Source organism: Chiloscyllium punctatum, chromosome 10 (assembly GCF_047496795.1).
Source record: "Chiloscyllium punctatum isolate Juve2018m chromosome 10, sChiPun1.3, whole genome shotgun sequence".
Taxonomy (NCBI): Eukaryota; Metazoa; Chordata; class Chondrichthyes; order Orectolobiformes; family Hemiscylliidae; genus Chiloscyllium; species Chiloscyllium punctatum.
The window spans coordinates 116,060,094-116,078,745 of NC_092748.1; the positions used below are offsets into that span (position 1 = coordinate 116,060,094).

The window sequence follows — 18,652 nt, forward strand, 5'->3', positions numbered from 1 at the left end:
CGCCTCCGAGCTTACTTTCACAATCAGGACTCCCGCCCACCTTCCGAGGACCCCTTCGCCCACCTCCAACACACTGCATCCACCTGGACACCCCGCGCTGGCCTATTACCTGTCCTCGACCTCTTCATTTCCAACTGTCGCCGGGACATTAACCGCCTCAACCTGTCTACCTTCCTCCCCCACTCCAACCTCTCACCCTCACAACGCGCAGCCCTCCAATCCCTCTGCTCCAATCCCAACCTCACCATCAAGCCAGCGGATAAAAGGGCACAGTGGTAGTCTGGCGCACTGACCTCTACACCGCTGAAGCCAAACGTCAACTCGAGGACACCTCTTCCTACTGCCCCCTCGACCATGACCCCACCCCCCATCACCAAACAATCATCTCCCAGACCATACAGAACCTCATCACCTCAGGAAATCTCCCACCCACAGCTTCCAACCTCATAGTCCGGGAACCCCGCACTGCCCTGTTCTACCTCCTTCCCAAGATCCAGAAGCCTGACCACCCTGGCCGACCCATTGTCTCAGCATGCTCCTGCCCCACTGAACTCACCTCTACCTACCTCGACATTGTCCTATCCCCCCTAGTCCAGGAACTCCCCACATACGTTCGAGACACTACCCACGCCCTCCACCTCCTCCAAGACTTCCGTTTCCCTGGCCCCCAATGCCTCATCTTCACCATGGATATCCAATCCCTCTACATCTCCATCCGCCGTGACCAGGGCCTCCAAGCCCTCCGTTTTTTCCTCTCCAGACGACCCCAACAGTACCCTTCCACCGACACTCTCATTCGTTTGGCCGAACTGGTACTCACCCTTAACAATTTCTCCTTTGAATCCTCCCACTTCGTCCAGACCAAAGGGGTAGCCATGGGCACACGTATGGGCCCCAGCTATGCCTGTCTCTTTGTTGGCTACGTAGAGCAGTTGATCTTCCGTAATTACACCGGCACCACTCCCCACCTCTTCCTCCACTACATTGATGACTGCATTGGCGCCACCTCGTGCTCCCGCGAGGAGGTTGAGCAATTCATCAACTTCACCAACACATTCCACCCTGACCTTAAATTTACCTGGACCATCTCTGACACCTCCCTCCCCTTCCTGGACCTATCTCCATTAATGACGACCGACTTGACACTGACATTTTTTACAAATCCACCAACTCCCACAGCTACCTGATTACACCTCTTCCCACCCTACCTCTTGCAAAAATGCCATCCCATATTCCCAATTCCTCCAACTCCGCCGGATCTGCTCCCAGGAGGACCAGTTCCACCACAGAACACACCAGATGGCCTCCTTCTTTAGAGACCGCAATTTCCCTTCCCACGTGGTTAAAGATGCCCTCCAATGCATCTCGTCTACAACCCGCACCTCCGCCCTCAGACCCCACCCCTCCAACCGTAACAAGGACAGAACGCCCCTGGTGCTCACCTTCCACCCTACCAGCCTTCACATAAACCAAATCATCCGCCGACATATCCGCCACCTCCAAACAGACCCCACTACCAGGGATATATTTCCCTCCCCACCCCTTTCCACCTTCCGCAAAGACCATTCCCTCCGCGACTACCTGGTCAGGTCCACGCTCCCAAACAACCCACCCTCCCATCCTGGCACTTTCCCCTGCCACCGCAGGAACTGTAAAACCTGCGCCCACACCTCCTCCCTCACTTCTATCCAAGTCCATAAAGGAGCCTTCCACATCCATCAAAGATTTACTTGCACATCCACTAATATCATTTATTGTATCCGTTACTCCAGATGCGGTCTCCTTTACATTGGGGAGACTGGGCGCCTCCTAGCAGAGCGCTTTAGGGAACATCTCCGGGACACCCACACCAATCAACCCCACCGCCCCGTGGCCCAACATTTCAACTCCCCCTCCCACTCTGCCGAGGACATGGAGCTCCTGGGCCTCCTTCACCGCAGCTCCCTCACCACCAGACGCCTGGAGGAAGAACGCCTCATCTTCCGCCTCGGAACACTTCAACCTCAAGGCATCAATGTGGACTTCAACAGTTTCCTCATTTCCCCTTCCCCCACCTCACCCTAGTTCTAAACTTCCAGCTCAGTAACTGTCCCCCTGCCTTGTCCGGACTTGTCCTATCTGCCTATCTTCTTTTCCATCTATCCACTCCACCCTCTCCTCCTTGACCTATCACCTTCATCCCCTCCCCTAACTCACCCATTGTACTCTATGCTACTTTCTCCCCACCCCCACCCTCCTCTAGCTTATCTCTCCACGCTTCAGGCTCACTACCTTTATTCCTGATGAAGGGCTTTTGCCCGAAACGTCGATTTCGAAGCTACTTGGATGCTGCCTGAACTGCTGTGCTCTTCCAGCACCACTCATCCAGAATCTGGTTTCCAGCATCTGCAGTCATTGTTTTTACCTAACTAATAAACACCTAACGACAATAATCCCATTTACCTCCACCTGGTCCAAACGCCCTGGCATTGTAAGTGCTTGTCCAGATACTTCTTCAGTGTTGGGAGTGTGCCTATCTTCACCACTCTCTCAGACAGTGCATTGCAAACGTCTATTACCCTCTGGGTGAAAACATTTTCCTCCGATCCCCTCTAAATCAATTACTCCTCACCTTAAACTTATGCTGTCTGGTTTTAGATATTTTCCCATTGAGAAAAGATTTTCTCCACCTAATGAAGGCAAGCGTTCCATATGCCATCTTCACCACCCTGTATACATACATAACCTTTGGTCCTGTCATTAATCAAGACTCTATCTCTGTCTCAAATACCCTCAATGATTTGGCCTCCACAACCGTCTGCGGTAAGGACTTCCATAGGTTAACCACCCCCTGACTAAAGGAGTTTCTCTTCATCTGAGTTTAAAAGAGTCGTCTCTTCACTGTTAGGCTGTGTCCTCTGGTCCTCGTCTTTCCTATCAGTGGAAATGTCTTCTCTAAGTTCAGTTGATTCAGGCCACTCAATATTTGTAAGTTTCAATCAGATTTCCCCTCAACCTTCTAAACTCCATTGAGTACAGACACAGAGTCCTCAAGCATTCTCCCCTTGATGAAGCATTGCTGACTCAGCCCTATTTTACTGTGCAATTTGAAACACTCATCATAACGGATTCTAAAAGTTTACCACCAACAAGATCAGAGTAAGCGGCCCTATTGTTTCCAGTCTTCTGCCTCCCTCCCTTCTTAAACAGGAATGTTACATTTGCCGTTTTCTAGTCCTCTGGTGCCCTCTCTGACTCCATTGATTCCTGAAAGATCACCACCAATGCCTCTACAATCTCCTTAGCCATCGTCTTCAGGGGTGAAGTCCATCTGATCTGAGTGATTTATCCACTTTCATACCTCTCAGCTTCTCCAGCAGCTTCTGCTTAGTGATGGCCACTACACTGACCTCTGCCTCCTCCTCAACATTCTATTGAAATTCTGGTGTGCTGCAGACGTCTTCCACTGTGAAAACTGATGTAAATGCCTATTCAGTCCCTGTGCCATTTCTTTGATCCCTATTGCTACTTCTCCAGGCCAGTATCTATTTTTAGATACTAAAAAGATTCCTACAATCTTCTTTCATATTATGAGTTAGTTTACTTTTATATTTCATCTTCTCCCTCCATTCTGGGTAATCTAAGATGAAGAATGGGAAAAATTGTGGCTATAAGTGCTGCAACTTTTTTGAGGTATTTAAGGAGTTGGGGGTGATTTCTTTGAATTCCAGGAGTAGCAATTACTGTTCTTTATGCTGTTGCATTGTTTTGGAACTTTGGGAGAAAAAAGATCAAAACAATGGCACATTAAAAAGGAGGAAGACAGACAAAGGCAGTGACCACACGGTCAGAGAAAGAAACCTACACTGCTGCCTGAGATGGCAGTGAATCTGCACAGTTAGTGCCTTTGCTGTTTGAGTTCAAGTATCTCTGGACATTGAAGTACATCTAGGAAAAATTAATAAACTGCGAAATTCATAGCTGACTTTGGCAGAACTTGTGTTGGAAGAGTTCACAGCACAGGAGCAGATAAGTGAATAGTTTCTAAGTGTAACATTGCTGTAAATATACAAAAGTGAGTAGAGTGGGTTCTTCCCTTGATTATATTTTTTCTGAGATCTGTCTCTGGATTAAATTTTAAAAATATAAACTATAACTACTAAGTTAGCCTGGAATGGTGTCTTTTTAGAGCAATAAGACAGTGCTATTTTCTGGGTCAAAGATTGTGAAAGAGCAAAGATGGCCTTTAGTAGAGTGATGTGCTCTTCCTGTCAGATGTGGAAGTTTAGGGAGAGTTCCATGTTACTGAAGTTCTGTGTCTGCAGGAAGTGTCTTTGGTGCGAAATCTATCAGATCGCATGGATCGGTTGGAGTGGCAGTTAGAGGCAAAAGGAATTTATAGGAGCTAGAGAATATGATGGACGTTCGCAGGTAAAGGGACGGCTGGAAAATGGGAAGCCTTCAAAAATGAGATAATGAGAGTGCAGTCACAGTATATTTCTGTTAGGGTGAAAGGCAAGGCTGGTGGGTGTAAGAAATGCTGAAAAGACTAGGGAAATTGAGGTTTTGGTCAAGAAGAAAAAGGAAGGATATGTCAGGAACAGACAGGAGAGATCGAGTGAATCTCCAGAAGAGTATAAAGGCAGTAGAAGTATACTTAAGAGGGTAATCAGGAGAGCAAAAAAGGGACATGAGATAGCTTTGGCAAATAGGGTTAAGGAGAATCTAAAGGGATTCTATAAATACATTTAAAGACAAAAGGATAACAAGGGTGAGAATAGGGTCCCTCAAAGATCAGCAAGGCAGCCTATGTGTGGAACTGCAGGAGATGGGGGAGAGACTAAACAAATATTTTGCATCAGTGTTTACTGTGGAGAAGGACATAGAAGATATAGGATGTGGGGAAATAGATGGTGGCATTTTGAAAAAAGTCCACATTACAGTGGAGGTGGTGCTGGATGTCTTAAAACTTATAAAGGTGGGTAAATCCCCAGAACCTGATCTGGTGTACCCTAGAACTATGGGAAGCTAGGGAAGTGATTGTCGGGCCCCTTGCTGAGATACTTGTATCATCCATCAATAGTCACAGGTGAGATGTCAGAAGACTGGAGGTTGGCTAACTGTGGTTACCACTTATTTAAGAAAAGTGTTAAGGAAAAGCCAGGGAACTATTAACCAGTGAGCCTGACCTCACTGCTGGGCAGGTTGGAGGGAATCCTGAGGGACAGGATTTACCTGAATTTGAAAAGGCAAGGACTGATTAGGGAGAGTCATCATGGTTTTGTGCGTGCAAAATCATGTCCCTCTAACTTGATAGAGTTATTTGAAGGAGTAAGAAAGAGGATTAATGAGGGCAGAGTAATGGATGTGATTTATATGGATTTCAGTAAGGTGTTCAACAAAGTTCCTCATGGTAGACTGCTTAGCAAGGTTAGATCTCATGGAATACAGGGAGAACTAGCCATTGGGATACAGAACTGACTCAAAGGTAGAAGACAGAGGATAGCGGTGGAGGGTTGTTTTTCAGACTGGAGGCCTGTGACCAGTGGAGTGCCACAAGGATTGGTGCTGGGTCCACTGCTTTCGCCATTTACATAAATGATTTGGATGTGAATATTGGAGGTATAGTTAGTACGTTTACAGATGACACCAAAGTTGCAGGTGTAGCAGTGAGGAAGGTTACCTTGGAATACAACGGGATCTTGATCAGATGGACCAATGGACTTGAGGAGTGGCAGATGGAGATTAATTTAGGTAAATGTGGGGTGCTGCATTTTGGAAAAACAAATCAGAGCAGGACTTACACACTTAATGGTAAGGTCCTGGTGAACAAAGAGATGGGCGGCACGGTGGCACAGTGGTTAGCACTGCTGCCTCACAGCGCCAGAGACCCGGGTTCAATTCCCGCCTCAGGTGACTGACTGTGTGGAGTTTGCACATTCTCCCCGTGTCTGCGTGGGTTTCCTCCGGGTGCTCCGGTTTCCTCCCACAGTCCCAAAGATGTGCAGGTCAGGTGAATTGGCCATTGCTAAATTGCCCGTAGTGTTAGGTAAGGGGTAGATGTAGCTGTAGGGGTAGGGGTATGGGTGGGTTACGCTTCGGCAGGGCGGTGTGGACTTGTTGGGCCGAAGGGCCTGTTTCCACACTGTAAGTAATCTAATCTTATAGTGCAAGTTCATAATTCCTTGAAAGTGGAATCTCAGGTAGATAGGATAGTGAAGCTTTTCTTTATTAGAGCATTGAGAATAGGAGTTGGGAGGTCATATTGCAGCTGTATGGGACATTAATTAGGCCACTTTTGGAATATTGTGTGCAGTTCTGGCCTCCCTCATATTGACAGGATATTGTGAAACTTGAAAGAGTTCAGAAAAGATTTACAAGGATGTTGCCAGGGTTGGAGGGTTTGAGCTATAAGGAAGGCTGAATAGGCTGGGGCTGTTTTCCCTGGAGCGTCGGAGATTGAGGGGTGACCTCATAGAGGTTTATAAAATCATGAGGGGCATGGATATGATAGATAGTCAAGGTCTCTTCCCTGGAGTGGGGGTGCCCAGAACTAGAGGGCATAAGTTTAAGGTGAGAGGGGAAAGATATAAAAGAGACCTAAGGGGCAACTTTTTTATGCAGATGGTGGTGCATGGGTTGAGCTGCCTGAGGAAGTGGTGGAGGTTGGTACAATTGCAACATTTAAAAGGCATTGGATGGGTATATGAATAGGAAGGATTTGGAGGGATATGGGCCGGGTGTTGGCAAGCAGGCCTAGATTGTGTTGGGATATCTGGTCAGCCTGGACGAGTTGGACCGAAGGGTCTGTTTCTGTGCTGTACATCTCTGACTCTATGAATAGAAGGGGTAGAGAGGAATATGGGCCAAGTGCTAGCAAATGGGACTGCATTAGGTTAGGATGTCTGGTTGGCATGGATGAGTTGGAACGAAGGATCTGTTTCCGTGCTGTACATCTCTATGACTCTGCTGGTCTTTAAAGGCTTCCCAATCCTCAGCCTTCTACTAATCTTTACCACATTGTATAATTGAGAGACACTTGTCTGTGTACAGATATCTCCCTGAGAGAGGATTAAGAGACAACCATCAGTATATGATCCAGGAGGTGAGGAACTGAAATATACCAGTTTGGGTTCGAAATTGAGTGTTTTTAAATGACGGGTCAATTTGGTTGAATTAAGTGGTCTGGAGAGACCACTCCCTCCGCAACTCCCTCGTCAGGTCCACACCACCCCCACCAACCCAACCTCCACTCCCGGCACCTTCCCCTGCAACCGCAAGAAATGCAAAACTTGCGCCCACACCTCCCCCCTCACCTCCCTCCAAGGCCCCAATGGATCCTTCAATATCCGTCGCAAATTCACCTGCACCTCCACACACATCATTTACTGTATCCACTGCACCCGATGTGGTCTCCTCTACATTGGGGAGACAAGGCCGCCTACTTGCGGAACGTTTCAGGGAACACCTCTGGGACACCCGCACCAACCAACCCAACCGCCCCGTGGTTGTACACTTTAACTCCCCCTCCCACTCTGCCATGCAGGTCCTTGGCCTCCTCCACCGCCAGACCCTGACTACACGACGCCTGGAGGAAGAGCGCCTCATCTTCCACTTAGGAACCCTCCAACCACACGCGATGAATGTAGATTTCTCCAGCTTCCTCATTTCCCCTTCCCCCACCTTATCTCAGTCCCAACCCCTGGATTCAGCACCGCCCTCTTGACCTGCAATCTTCTTCCCGACCTCTCCGCCCCCACCCCCTCTCCGGCCTATCACCCTTACCCTCACCTCCTTCCACCTATCGTATTCCCAGCGCCCCTCCCCCAAATTCCCTCCCCCCTACCTTTTATCTCAGCCCACTTGGCACACCAGCCTCATTCCTGAAGAAGGGCTTATGCCCAAAATGTCGATTCTCCTGCTCCTTGGATGCTGCCTGTCCTGCTGTGTTTTTCCAGCAACACATTTTTCAACTCTGGTCTCCAGCATCTGCAGTCCTCACTTTCTCTTAAGTTTTTATTGCCCATGTTAAAATTTTGAGTCCTGACTGGTTTAGCAAGTTCTGCAATACCTGTTTTCTGCCACCAGGTGCCAGTGGTCAGCTTTGAGAGCTTGGCCAGAAGCCTCAGTCTGTTTAAAGCTGTTCCTGTTTACACTGTTAAAAATCACACAACACCAGGTTATAGTCCAACAGGTTTAATTGGAAGCACTAGCTTTCAGAAGCACAACCACCTGATGAAGGAGCAGCGCTCTGAAAGCTAGTGCTTCCAATTAAACCTGTTGGACCATAACCTGGTATTGCGTGATTTTTAACTTTGTATGCCCCAGTCCAATACTGGCTTCCATATCCTGTTTACACTCAGCATGTAATCTGGAACTGGCTGACAGTGTGTTATAGCAAAGCTTCTCCTCCACATCAACGAGGCCTCAATACCACTCTGTGTAAACAGAGAGTCCTGAAGGGAATATTTTGGCAGTTCTTTTCTCTTATAGTCTGTGAAACAGCACAGCCTACCCTCTCAATCTGATTCGCTTTCTCCTCAAACTTACTGAGTTTTTTTTTCATCTGGTCTCTCGACAGAATTCCTCCTATTAACACATTATCTCAACTGCTTATCATATCCTTTAATTCTTTAATTCCTTCGTCCTGACCATGTTTTTCTAACTTACTTTGAAATGCATCTAAACTTTTCGCCAGAATGATTCCTTGTGGTAACAAATTGTGTTACCTTTCTCACCACTCAATTTCAAGGACAATTTGCACAGGTCCACATGTATTTCCTCCTTTGACAAATGATGTATTATTAGATAATTAAGGAATCGGAAGGGGTAGATAAACTCTAAAATAAAACAAAGAACTGTAGATACTGGAAATCTGAAACAACAAACAGAAATTGAATGATTGATTTATTGGCATATATATTTAGGGAGATACAATGAAAAGTGATCTGTCACCACATTCCAGTGCCATTTTGAGTTACAAAAGAACAAAAAGGAAGTACTTAAGTTGAGTTAATCTTCATCGCCGCAGTCCCAAACACGACTCAAGTATTTCTGCAAGGTCCCTGTTCTGGGCCTACCGCAGCCAGGAGCACCTACTCCAGGCACCAGCATTGCTGCAGTCGACAACCTACCATCAGTGAAAGAGTCCACACTCTGGGCCTACTGCAGCCAAGAGTCCCTGCTGTACCATTGCTGCAGGTGCTGCCGTTCCAGGAATCTATGCACCAGGCCTATGAAGCCAGGAATCACTGCTGACTTGATTCCCTCACCAGATGGCTGTCTGTGCTCCCCGTTCCCTCAACAACACTCACCTTATATTCACTAGAATAACCAGAAAGGATTCTTCCCTCTTCCCGCCCACCACCACCCCCGCCATAGTGGGGTAAACACAGAGTCTGAGGGGCTCTTCTTCAGGGCCTCAGGCCTCCCCCAGCCAGGGTTCTAAATGAATATGTTGGGTTGATGTTCACTAGTAAAAGGGACAGTATGGGTATAGATATCAGAAGGAAGGTCTGTGACACAACTGAAGAAATTAGCATAGACAAAAAGGAGGTTGTGGCAAGTTTAAAGGTAGATAAATCTCCAGGCCAGATGCAGTGTACCCCAGTTTGTTGAGTGAGACAAGGGAGTAAATGGCAATCACACTCGCAAAAATTTTCAATTCCTGTCTGGCCACAGGAGAGATGCTGGAGGACAGCCAATGTGATACCGTTATTCCTGAAGAGAACAAGAGATAAACCAAGAAACTACTGGCCAGTCAATCTAACTTCAGTGGTAAGGAAACTATTGGAAGCAATTCTGAGGGACAGAATTAATCTGTGTTTGGAAAGGCAGGATTTAATCAAGAACAGTCAAGCATGGTTTTGTCATGGGGTGGTCATATCTGACCAACTTGACTGAAGCTTTTGAAGAGATAACCAGGTGGTGTTGATGAGGGCAATGCTTTCGATGTAGTCAATTTGGATTTCAGCCTGGTGTTTGATAAGCCTTGCTTGGGATACTGATACTAAAGGTAAGAGCCTTTGAAATCCAAGGAAATTTGGTAAATTGGATCTATGATTAACTGAGTGGCAGGAAGCAGCGGGTGATGGTTGAGGAGTGTTTTTCCAACCAAAAGTCTGAATCCAGTGGTGTCCCACAGAGATCAGTGTTGGGGGCCCTTGCTGTTTGTGGTTCATATGAATTGTTGAGACTTCAGTGTAAGAGGAGCAGGAGAATCAAGCCTTCATCAGGGCTTATGCCCGAAATGTCAATTTTCCTGCTCCTTGGATGCTGCCTGACCTGCTGTGCTTTTCCAGCACCACACTCTCGACTCTGATCGCCAGCATCTGCAGTCCTCACTTTCTCCTCCTTCAGTGTAAGAGAGATGATTAGTAAGTTTACAGATAATACAAAAATTGGTGGACGGTAAATAATGAGTAGGATAGCCTTAAAGTGTAGGAGGATTGGATGATCTGGTCAAATGGGTTGATCGACAGCAAATGGAATTAAATACGGATAAATGTGAAGTGATGCAGTGGCCAGAACAAATATGGCAAGGGAATACATGATGAATGGTAGGATCCTACTGGGGATCAGAGGGACCTCTGTGTGCATGGACCCTGGTCTCTTAAGGAATTGGGACAGGTAGATAAAGTTAAGAAAATATATGAGATACTTGCCTTTATTAATCAATACATAAGCGTTTAAGAGCAGGGTAGTTATGCTGGAACTGTATAAAACAATGGTTAAGCCACAGATCAAGTATTGTGTGTGGTTCTGGATCCCACATTAGAGGAGGAGTGTAATTGCATTGGAGAGGTTGCAGAGAAGATTTACCAGGATATTGCCTGGACTGGAGAGTTTCAATTATGAGGGGAAGTTGGACATAGGAGCTGGACTTGTCCCCTCTCAATTTTCTGTTATAAAGAAAACATGATTGAGATGTATACAATTCTTCTGGGTATAATTAGGGAAGAGAGGAAATAGCTTTTTCTCTTGATGGAGGGATAGAGGGATCTCGGTTGGTTTGTTGCCTCCTGGGTGCCAGGGTCCGAGACGTCTCGGACCGTGTCTTCAGAATCCTTAAGGGGGAGGGTGTGCAGCCAGAAGTCGTGGTACACATTGGCACCAACGACATAGATAGGAAGAGGGGTAGGGAGGGTGGGGTCATTCAGGAGCTCAGGGAGTTAGGCTGGAAGCTAAAAGCTAGGACGGACAGAGTTCTCATCTCTATGTTGTTGCCAGTGCCACGTGACAGTGAGGCAAGGAATAGGGAGAGAGTGCAGTTGAACACGTGGCTGCAAGGATGGTGTAGGAGGGAGGGCTTCAGGTATTTGGACAATTGGACTGCATTCTGGGGAATGTGGGACCTGTACAAGCAGGACGGGTTGCACCTGAACCAGAAGGGCACCAATATCCTGGGAGGTAGGTTTGCTAGTACTCTTCGGGGGGGGGGGGGTTTAAACTAATTTGGCGGGGGATGGGATCCGGACTTGTAGTCCAGCAAGTAGGTTAGCTGTTTTTCAGGATGTCTAAGAACGTAGGGAGGCTGTGGAGAAGGTAGCACTGACAGGGAATACTTGCGGACACAGAGCTGGGTTCAAGTGTGTATACTTCAACGCAAGGAGTATCAGAAATAAGGTGGGTGAACTTAAGGCGTGGATTGGTACTTGGGACTATGATGTTGTGGCCATCACGGAAACGTGGATAGAAGAAGGACAGGAATGGTTGTTGGAGGTTCCTGGTTACAGATGTTTCAGTAAGATTAGGGAGGGTGGTAAAAAAGGACGGGGTGTGGCGTTGCTAATTAGAAATGGTATAATGGCTGCAGAAAGGCAGTTCGAGGGGGATCTGCCTGTGGAGGTAGTATGGGCTGAAGTCAGAAATAGGAAAGGAGCAGTCACCTTGTTGGGTGTTTATTATAGGCCCCCCAATAACAGCAGAGATGTGGAGAAACAGATTGGGAAACAGATTTTGGAAAGGTGCAGAAGCCACACGGTAGTAGTCATGGGCGATTTCAACTTCCCAAATATTGATTGGAAGCTCTTTAGATCAAGTAGATTGGACAGAGCGGTGTTTGTGCAGTGTGTCCAGGAAGCTTTTCTAACTCAGTATGTAGATTGTCCGACCAGAGGGGAGGCCATATTGGATTTGGTACTCGGTAACAAACCGGGACAAGTGATGGGCTTGTTAGTGGGTGAGCATTTTGGTGATGCTGACCACAATTCTGTGACTTTCACCTTGGTTATGGAGAGAGATAGGTGAGTGCAACAGGGTAGGTTTTACAATTGGGGAAAGGGTAAATACGATGCTGCAAGACAGGATCAGAGGAGCATAAGTTGGGAGCATAGGCTGTCAGGGAAGGATGTCATTGAAATGTGGAACTTTTTCAAGAAGCAGATACGACGTGTCCTTGGTATGTATGTACCTGTCAGGCAGGAAAGAGATGGTCGTGTGAGGGAACCTTGGTTGACGAGGGAGGTTGAATGTCTAGTAAAGAGGAAGAAGGAGATTTACATAAGGTTGAGGAAACAAGGTTCAGACAGAGCGTTGGAGGGATACAGGATAGCCAGGAGGGAACTGAAGAAAGGGATTAGGAGAGCTAAGAGAGGGCATGAAAAATCTTTGGCGGGTAGGATCAAGGATAACTCCAAGGCCTTTTATGCGTATGTGAGAAACATGAGAATGACGAGAACGAGGGTAGGTCAAATCAAGGACAGTAGTGGGAGACTGTGTATTGAGTTGGAAGAGATAGGAGAGGTCTTGAATGAGTACTTTTCTTCTGTATTTACAAATGAGAGGGACTGTATTGTTGAAGAGGAGAGTATGAAAAGGACTGGTAAGCTAGAGGAGATACTTGTTAGGAAGGAAGATGTGTTGGGCATTTTGGAAAACTTGAGGATAGACAAGTCCCCCGGGCCTGACGGGATATATCCTAGGATTATGTGGGAAGCAAGAGAGGAAATTGCAGAGCCGTTGGCAATGATCTTTTCATCTTCACTATCAGTGGGGGTGGTACCAGGGGACTGGAGAGTGGCGAATGTTGTGCCCCTGTTCAAAAAAGGGAATAGGGATAACCCCGGGAATTACAGGCCAGTTAGTCTTACGTCGGTGGTAGGCAAAGTAATGGAAAGGGTACTGAGGGATAGGATTTATGAGTATCTGGAAAGACACTGCTTGATTAGGGACAGCCAGCATGGATTTGTGAGGGGTAGGTCTTGCCTTACAAGTCTTATTGAATTCTTTGAGGAGGTGACCAAACATGTGGATGAGGGTAGAGCAGTGGATGTAGTGTACATGGAATTTAGTAAGGCATTTGATAAGGTTCCCCATGGTAGGCTTATGGGGAAAGTCAGGAGACATGGGATAGTGGGAAATGTGGCCAGTTGGATAGAGAACTGGCTAACCGGTCGAAGTCAGAGAGTGGTGGTAGATGGTAAATATTCAGCCTGGAGTCCAGTTACAAGTGGAGTTCCGCAGGGATCAGTTCTGGGTCCTCTGCTGTTTGTAATTTTTATTAATGACTTGGAAGAGGGAGTTGAAGGGTGGGTCAGTAAATTTGCAGACAATACGAACATTGGTGGAGTTGTGGACAGTGAGGAGGGCTGTTGTCAGCTGCAAAGGGACTTAGATATGATGCAGAGCTGGGCTGAGGAGTGGCAGATGGAGTTCAACCCTGTCAAGTGTGAGGTTGTCCATTTTGGAAGAACAAATAAGAATGCGGAATACAGGGTTAACGGTAGGGTTCTTAGTAAGGTGGAGGAGCAGAGGGATCTTGGGGTATATGTTCATATATCTTTGAAAGTTGCCACTCAGGTGGATAGAGCTTGTAAGAAGGCCTATGGTGTATGAGCATTCATTAGCAGAGGGATTGAATTCAAGAGTCGTGAGGTGATGTTGCAGCTGTACAGGACCTTGGTAAGGCCACATTTGGAGTACTGTGTGCAGTTCTGGTCACCTCACTTTAGGCAAGATGTGGAAGCTTTGGAGAGGGTACAGAGGAGATTTACCAGGATGTTGCCTGGAATGGAGAATAGGTTGTACGAGTATAGGTTGAGAGTGCTAGGCCTTTTCTCATTGGAACGGCGAAGGATGAGGGATGACTTGATAGAGGTTTATAAGATAATCAGTGGAATAGATAGAGTAGACAGTCAGAGATTTTTTCCCTGGGTACAACAGAGTGTTACAAGGGGACATAAATTTAAGGTGAAGGGTGGAAGGTATAGGGGGGAAGTCAGGGGTAGGTTCTTTACCCAGAGAATGATGGGGGCATGGAATGCGCTGCCTGTAGGAGTGGCAGAGTCAGAATCATTGGTGACCTTTAAGCAGCAATTGGATAGGTTCATGGATAGGTGCTTAAGCTAGGAGAAATGTTCGGCACCATATCGTGAGCCGAAGGGCCTGTTCTGTGCTGTATTGTTCTATGTTCTATGTTCTATAACCAGGCAGTATACATTTAAGGTAAGGGGCAGGAGATAAGGGCCGTGAGGAAAAATATTTTCTGCCGAAGGGTGGTGGGATTCTGGAACTCACTGCGTGTAAGGGTGGTAGAGGCAAAGCTTCTGACATTAAAATATAATTATAACATTTAAATACACACTGACAATGCTGAAGCCTGCAAGGCAATGAACCAATTGCTAGAAAATGAGATCAGAAAAGTTAGGTTGATATTACGACTGGTGCGGACATCATGGACTGAAGAGAGGGTGCTGTTTTCAAAGATATACAGCAATTCTGTGCTGTGTATCTCTGTGATTCAAAGTGTTGAAATTGAAGCCAGACTGTTCAGGAGTAATCTCTGACAGCAGTTTGTATTCACTCATGAGATGAACGGTGTTGGTAGTGCAGTTACCCCTTGAGAAGGTTTTGGAAAGGTTTTTGAATCACTGTTGTCCATGTGCTGTAGGTAGTCTCACAGTATCGTTAAGGAGAGAATTCCAGGATTTTGACCCAACAACACTGAAGAAACAAGAATATATTTCAGAACAGTGAGTGGCTTGGAAGGGAACTTTCAGGAAATGGTGTTCCCAAGTATCTGCTGTACTTGATCTTCTATTGGTAGAGACCACATGTTTAGAAGGTGCTGTCTCAGGAGCCGTGGTGAGTGGCTGCAGTGCATCTTCTAGATAGTACACATTGCTGCTACTGAACGCCAATAGTGCAGATGTTGGATGTTTGTGGATGTGGTGCCAATCAATGAGTTGCTCTGTCCTAGATGGTATCAAGCTCCTTGAGTGTTGTTGGACCTGCATCCATCCAGTTTGGTGGGGTGGAGTGGGGGTATTCCATCACATTCCTGGCTTGTTCGTTGTAGATGATGGACAGGGTTTGGGGAGGCAGAAGATGAGTTATTCTCTGCAGGATTCCCAGTTTCAAACATGCTTTTATAGCCACAGTATTTATATGGCCAGTCCAGTTCAGTTTCTGGTCAATTGTAATCTGCAGGATGTGATCATGGGGGAATTCAGCGATGGTAATGCTAAGGGCAGATAATTAGGTTGTCTGTTGTTAAAATGGCCATTGTCTGGTGTGAAAAGGCCAATTATTAGGCAAAATCTATTGCTTCAGTTTCTGAGAATTTTTACTTGTTTCCCCTTAATGGGTTTCCTTTCTACCATGTGATAAACTATCTTTACTGTCTCAATGAGATCACCTTTTCCCTTACCATCCAAGTTGACTCTTGAGTTTTCAGTTTCTACCTCCGAAGTTCAAAAACTGTCCCCTCCTCGCTATCTTCTGCTCGGGCCTTCCTTTCTTTTTTCTTTTTGTTCTGCCAGAACTATTTCCTTTTCTTTTCCCTCTGGTAGAGTGATTCTCTCTTTCTGCTTTTCTTCCACTTTCAATCATAATTCGAACTGTTTCATGGCTCTACAAGGCAGTGGTCAGACCACATTTGGAGTATTGTGTGTAATTTTGGGCCTCATATCTCAGGAAGGATGTACTAGCCCTGGACTCTATTCAGAGGAGATTCACAAGAATTGTCCCAGGAATGACAAGCTTAACATATGAGGAACATTTGAGGACTCTGGGTTTATACTCAATGGAATTTAGAAGGCTGAGGGGACAATCTAATTGAAACTGAATCTAACAGAATACTGAATGGTCTGGACAGAGTAGATGGTGGGAAGATGTTTTCATTGGTAGCAGAGACTCGGGCCCAAGGGCACAGCCTTAGAGTAAAGGGAAGACTTTTTAGAATGGAGATAAGGAGAAACTTCTTCAGCCAGAATGTAGGGAATCTATGGAATTCACTGCCACAGAAGGCTATGGAGGCCAAGTCATTGAGTATGGTTAAGATTGTGATAAGATAGGTTCTTGAGCATCAAGTGTTATGGTGAGAAAGCATAAGAATGGAATTGAGAAACTTATCAGCTATGATTGAATGGCAGAGCAGACTCAAGGAGCTGAATGGCCTAATTCCTGCTCCTGTGTCTTATAGTCTAAATTCACCAAAGCTCGAGACTAGGTCACAATCCAATGCTGCTTAGACACCACCTTGTAAACCCTCAACCACTTTCATCTAGAAGAACAAGGCCAGTATATACATGAAAACACCACCACCTGCAAGTTCCCTGACTTTGAAATACATTGAAGTTCCTACAGTGGCATGACTTCAAATTCCTGGAACCTTCACCCTAGCAGTGATATCGACTACAGCAGTTCAAAAAGCATATTACTACAACTTCTCAAGGGCAGTGAGGGATGAGCACTAAATGCTGGCCCAGCCAGTGAAGGCCAAATTCTATGAACAAATTGGGAGGGGGGCAAGAATCAGGTCTTTGGTACAAGTGGAAATGTATTCTCTGCATCTTCTCCATCTTGTTGATATATTTCTTTCTTCTGTTTTCAGGTGAATAGAAGCACTGGGTTGGAACAGATTCACTCCCCACCTGGGAATCGAACACACAAACACAAACACACACACATGCTCCAGGAAAACATTGTCCCTGGACCATAATGCCAGTCATGTTTTACTGCCTGCTTTAAGGGACTGCTCAATTCACCTTCACTCTTTGCTTGAAAAGAGACAACATCGCATGGAGATCTCCTCAAGTCTCCCCCTCCACTCACTGGCTCAGGATAAACCGAGCTGATGCATTGAGGATGGTGTCAACTTCCCTGGATTGTCCTGGAATCTTCAGGAATGAATCTCGCAGATGTAGCTGCTCACCAAACCTAGAAGTAACAATGTAGTGGCACTGTTTCAAAAACACACCGAGTACTATTTAATTTTCATGAAACTCTTGAGTTATAAAAATGTCAGAGATTTGGGCAAAAGACCCAATTGATTAAGTTGAAAATCAAGTTAGCTGATTTATCTGGGTTGTTGCTGCTTGGGGCTCCAGGGGGGGTCACAGTTGGCCCCAGGTTTTCCTGGGTTGAGAGAGGGAATACAAACCTTTCCTTGTCAGAATGTCCTTGGAGAGAGAGAGAGAGAATGTAATGTCCACAGTTTGCTTCAAGCATTCTATGACCAGCACAGTAAGGATGAGGATGCATATACCCCTCCCGCCCAACAAAAATAACATTGTTGGAATTAAATTTGTCGTTTTCCTTTGACCTTTGTTACAGTGATCCTTAGGAGATGTCAATTTGAATTTTAATTTCACCACCATCTTATTTTTAAAATAGCAGACACATCCAAGGTCCCAGCACAGAATCACTATCCAGCCAGAAGCTTGACTGTGATGCACCTTAAGTTCAAATTGTATTGTCATACATACACACACACCTTAGTCCATTTGGGCAGCCAATTACATCCACAGCAATCTTCTGACCTTTATTGTGTTACCTACTGACCTCTGTCATTGCCAACTACTGCGAATGCTCAGCATTCAAGATCCTGGATCCTGATCCAAGTTAGCTTACCTACTCTGCCATATACATACTCTTGGATCTCCGCTGACCAAATTTCCTTTTATCCGTTCTGTGTGGGCTCCAAAGGTATTGCCCCCACCTATACCTAATCATCCTCCATAGCCATGACAAAGTCACCCAGTCATCACTAGTCTCTCAACCTGTCTCAGTGCACCAACCAAAAACCCTCATTAGTGTCATCATTAGTACTCCTTCCTGACCTTTCTCTCCACCTCATCTTACCTTCACATCATCCCAGAGTTTGTGCCTTAGTTCCTTTACCTCTTTTAAGACTAACCTCAACTTTAAAACCCAGATCAGTGACCAAACTTATGGTTGCTCTTTCCTAATTTCTCTTTCGTCTCTGTCCCCATTTGTATGAACCCCTTTGATCTCCAAGCATGCCATTTGCCTTGTATATTAATAAAGGAATATCAGTGTGGAATCTTCACACACACCACCACCATTATACCCCAGCAAAAATCTTAATGTCTGCTAGCCAGTGCATCACTATGAATTGATTGTGTTTATTGTGGTTGTTGTCCAGGGATCTTCACAGTGCTTGATTCCAGTCAGCAATACAATTGGTTTGTGATGCTGTTACCTCCTTATAAAAAAAAGTTGCACCAGATGGCCGTTTTTGCGCATCTTTTATTTCTGCCAGCAAACATGCAGTGTGGTAATTATGAGCATTGTTCTTTCACATGCTGAGAAACATAACGAATAAGAGTAGGCCATTGGGCCCATTGATCCTGCTGTTCCATTGTGTGGTCATGGTCGATCTTGAATTTGTGGGCAGCGCGGTAGCACAGTGGTTAGCACTGTTGCCTCA

The 18,652-nt window shown here is 46.0% G+C and overlaps 1 protein-coding gene across 4 annotated transcripts in view; it reads left to right on the forward strand.

Moving 5' to 3' along the window:
- LOC140482474 (obscurin-like) overlaps positions 1-18,449 on the forward strand; it is a 322,475-nt gene extending 304,026 nt beyond the window's left edge. For all 4 annotated transcript variants that reach the window (XM_072580002.1, XM_072580005.1, XM_072580003.1 and 1 more), the window contains one exon: positions 16,814-18,449. In XM_072580002.1, the coding sequence (XP_072436103.1) occupies positions 16,814-16,821 (8 nt within the window). In that variant the 3' untranslated portion in view covers positions 16,822-18,449. The remainder of the gene's footprint in view (positions 1-16,813) is intronic.
- Positions 18,450-18,652: the final 203 nt, after the last annotated feature.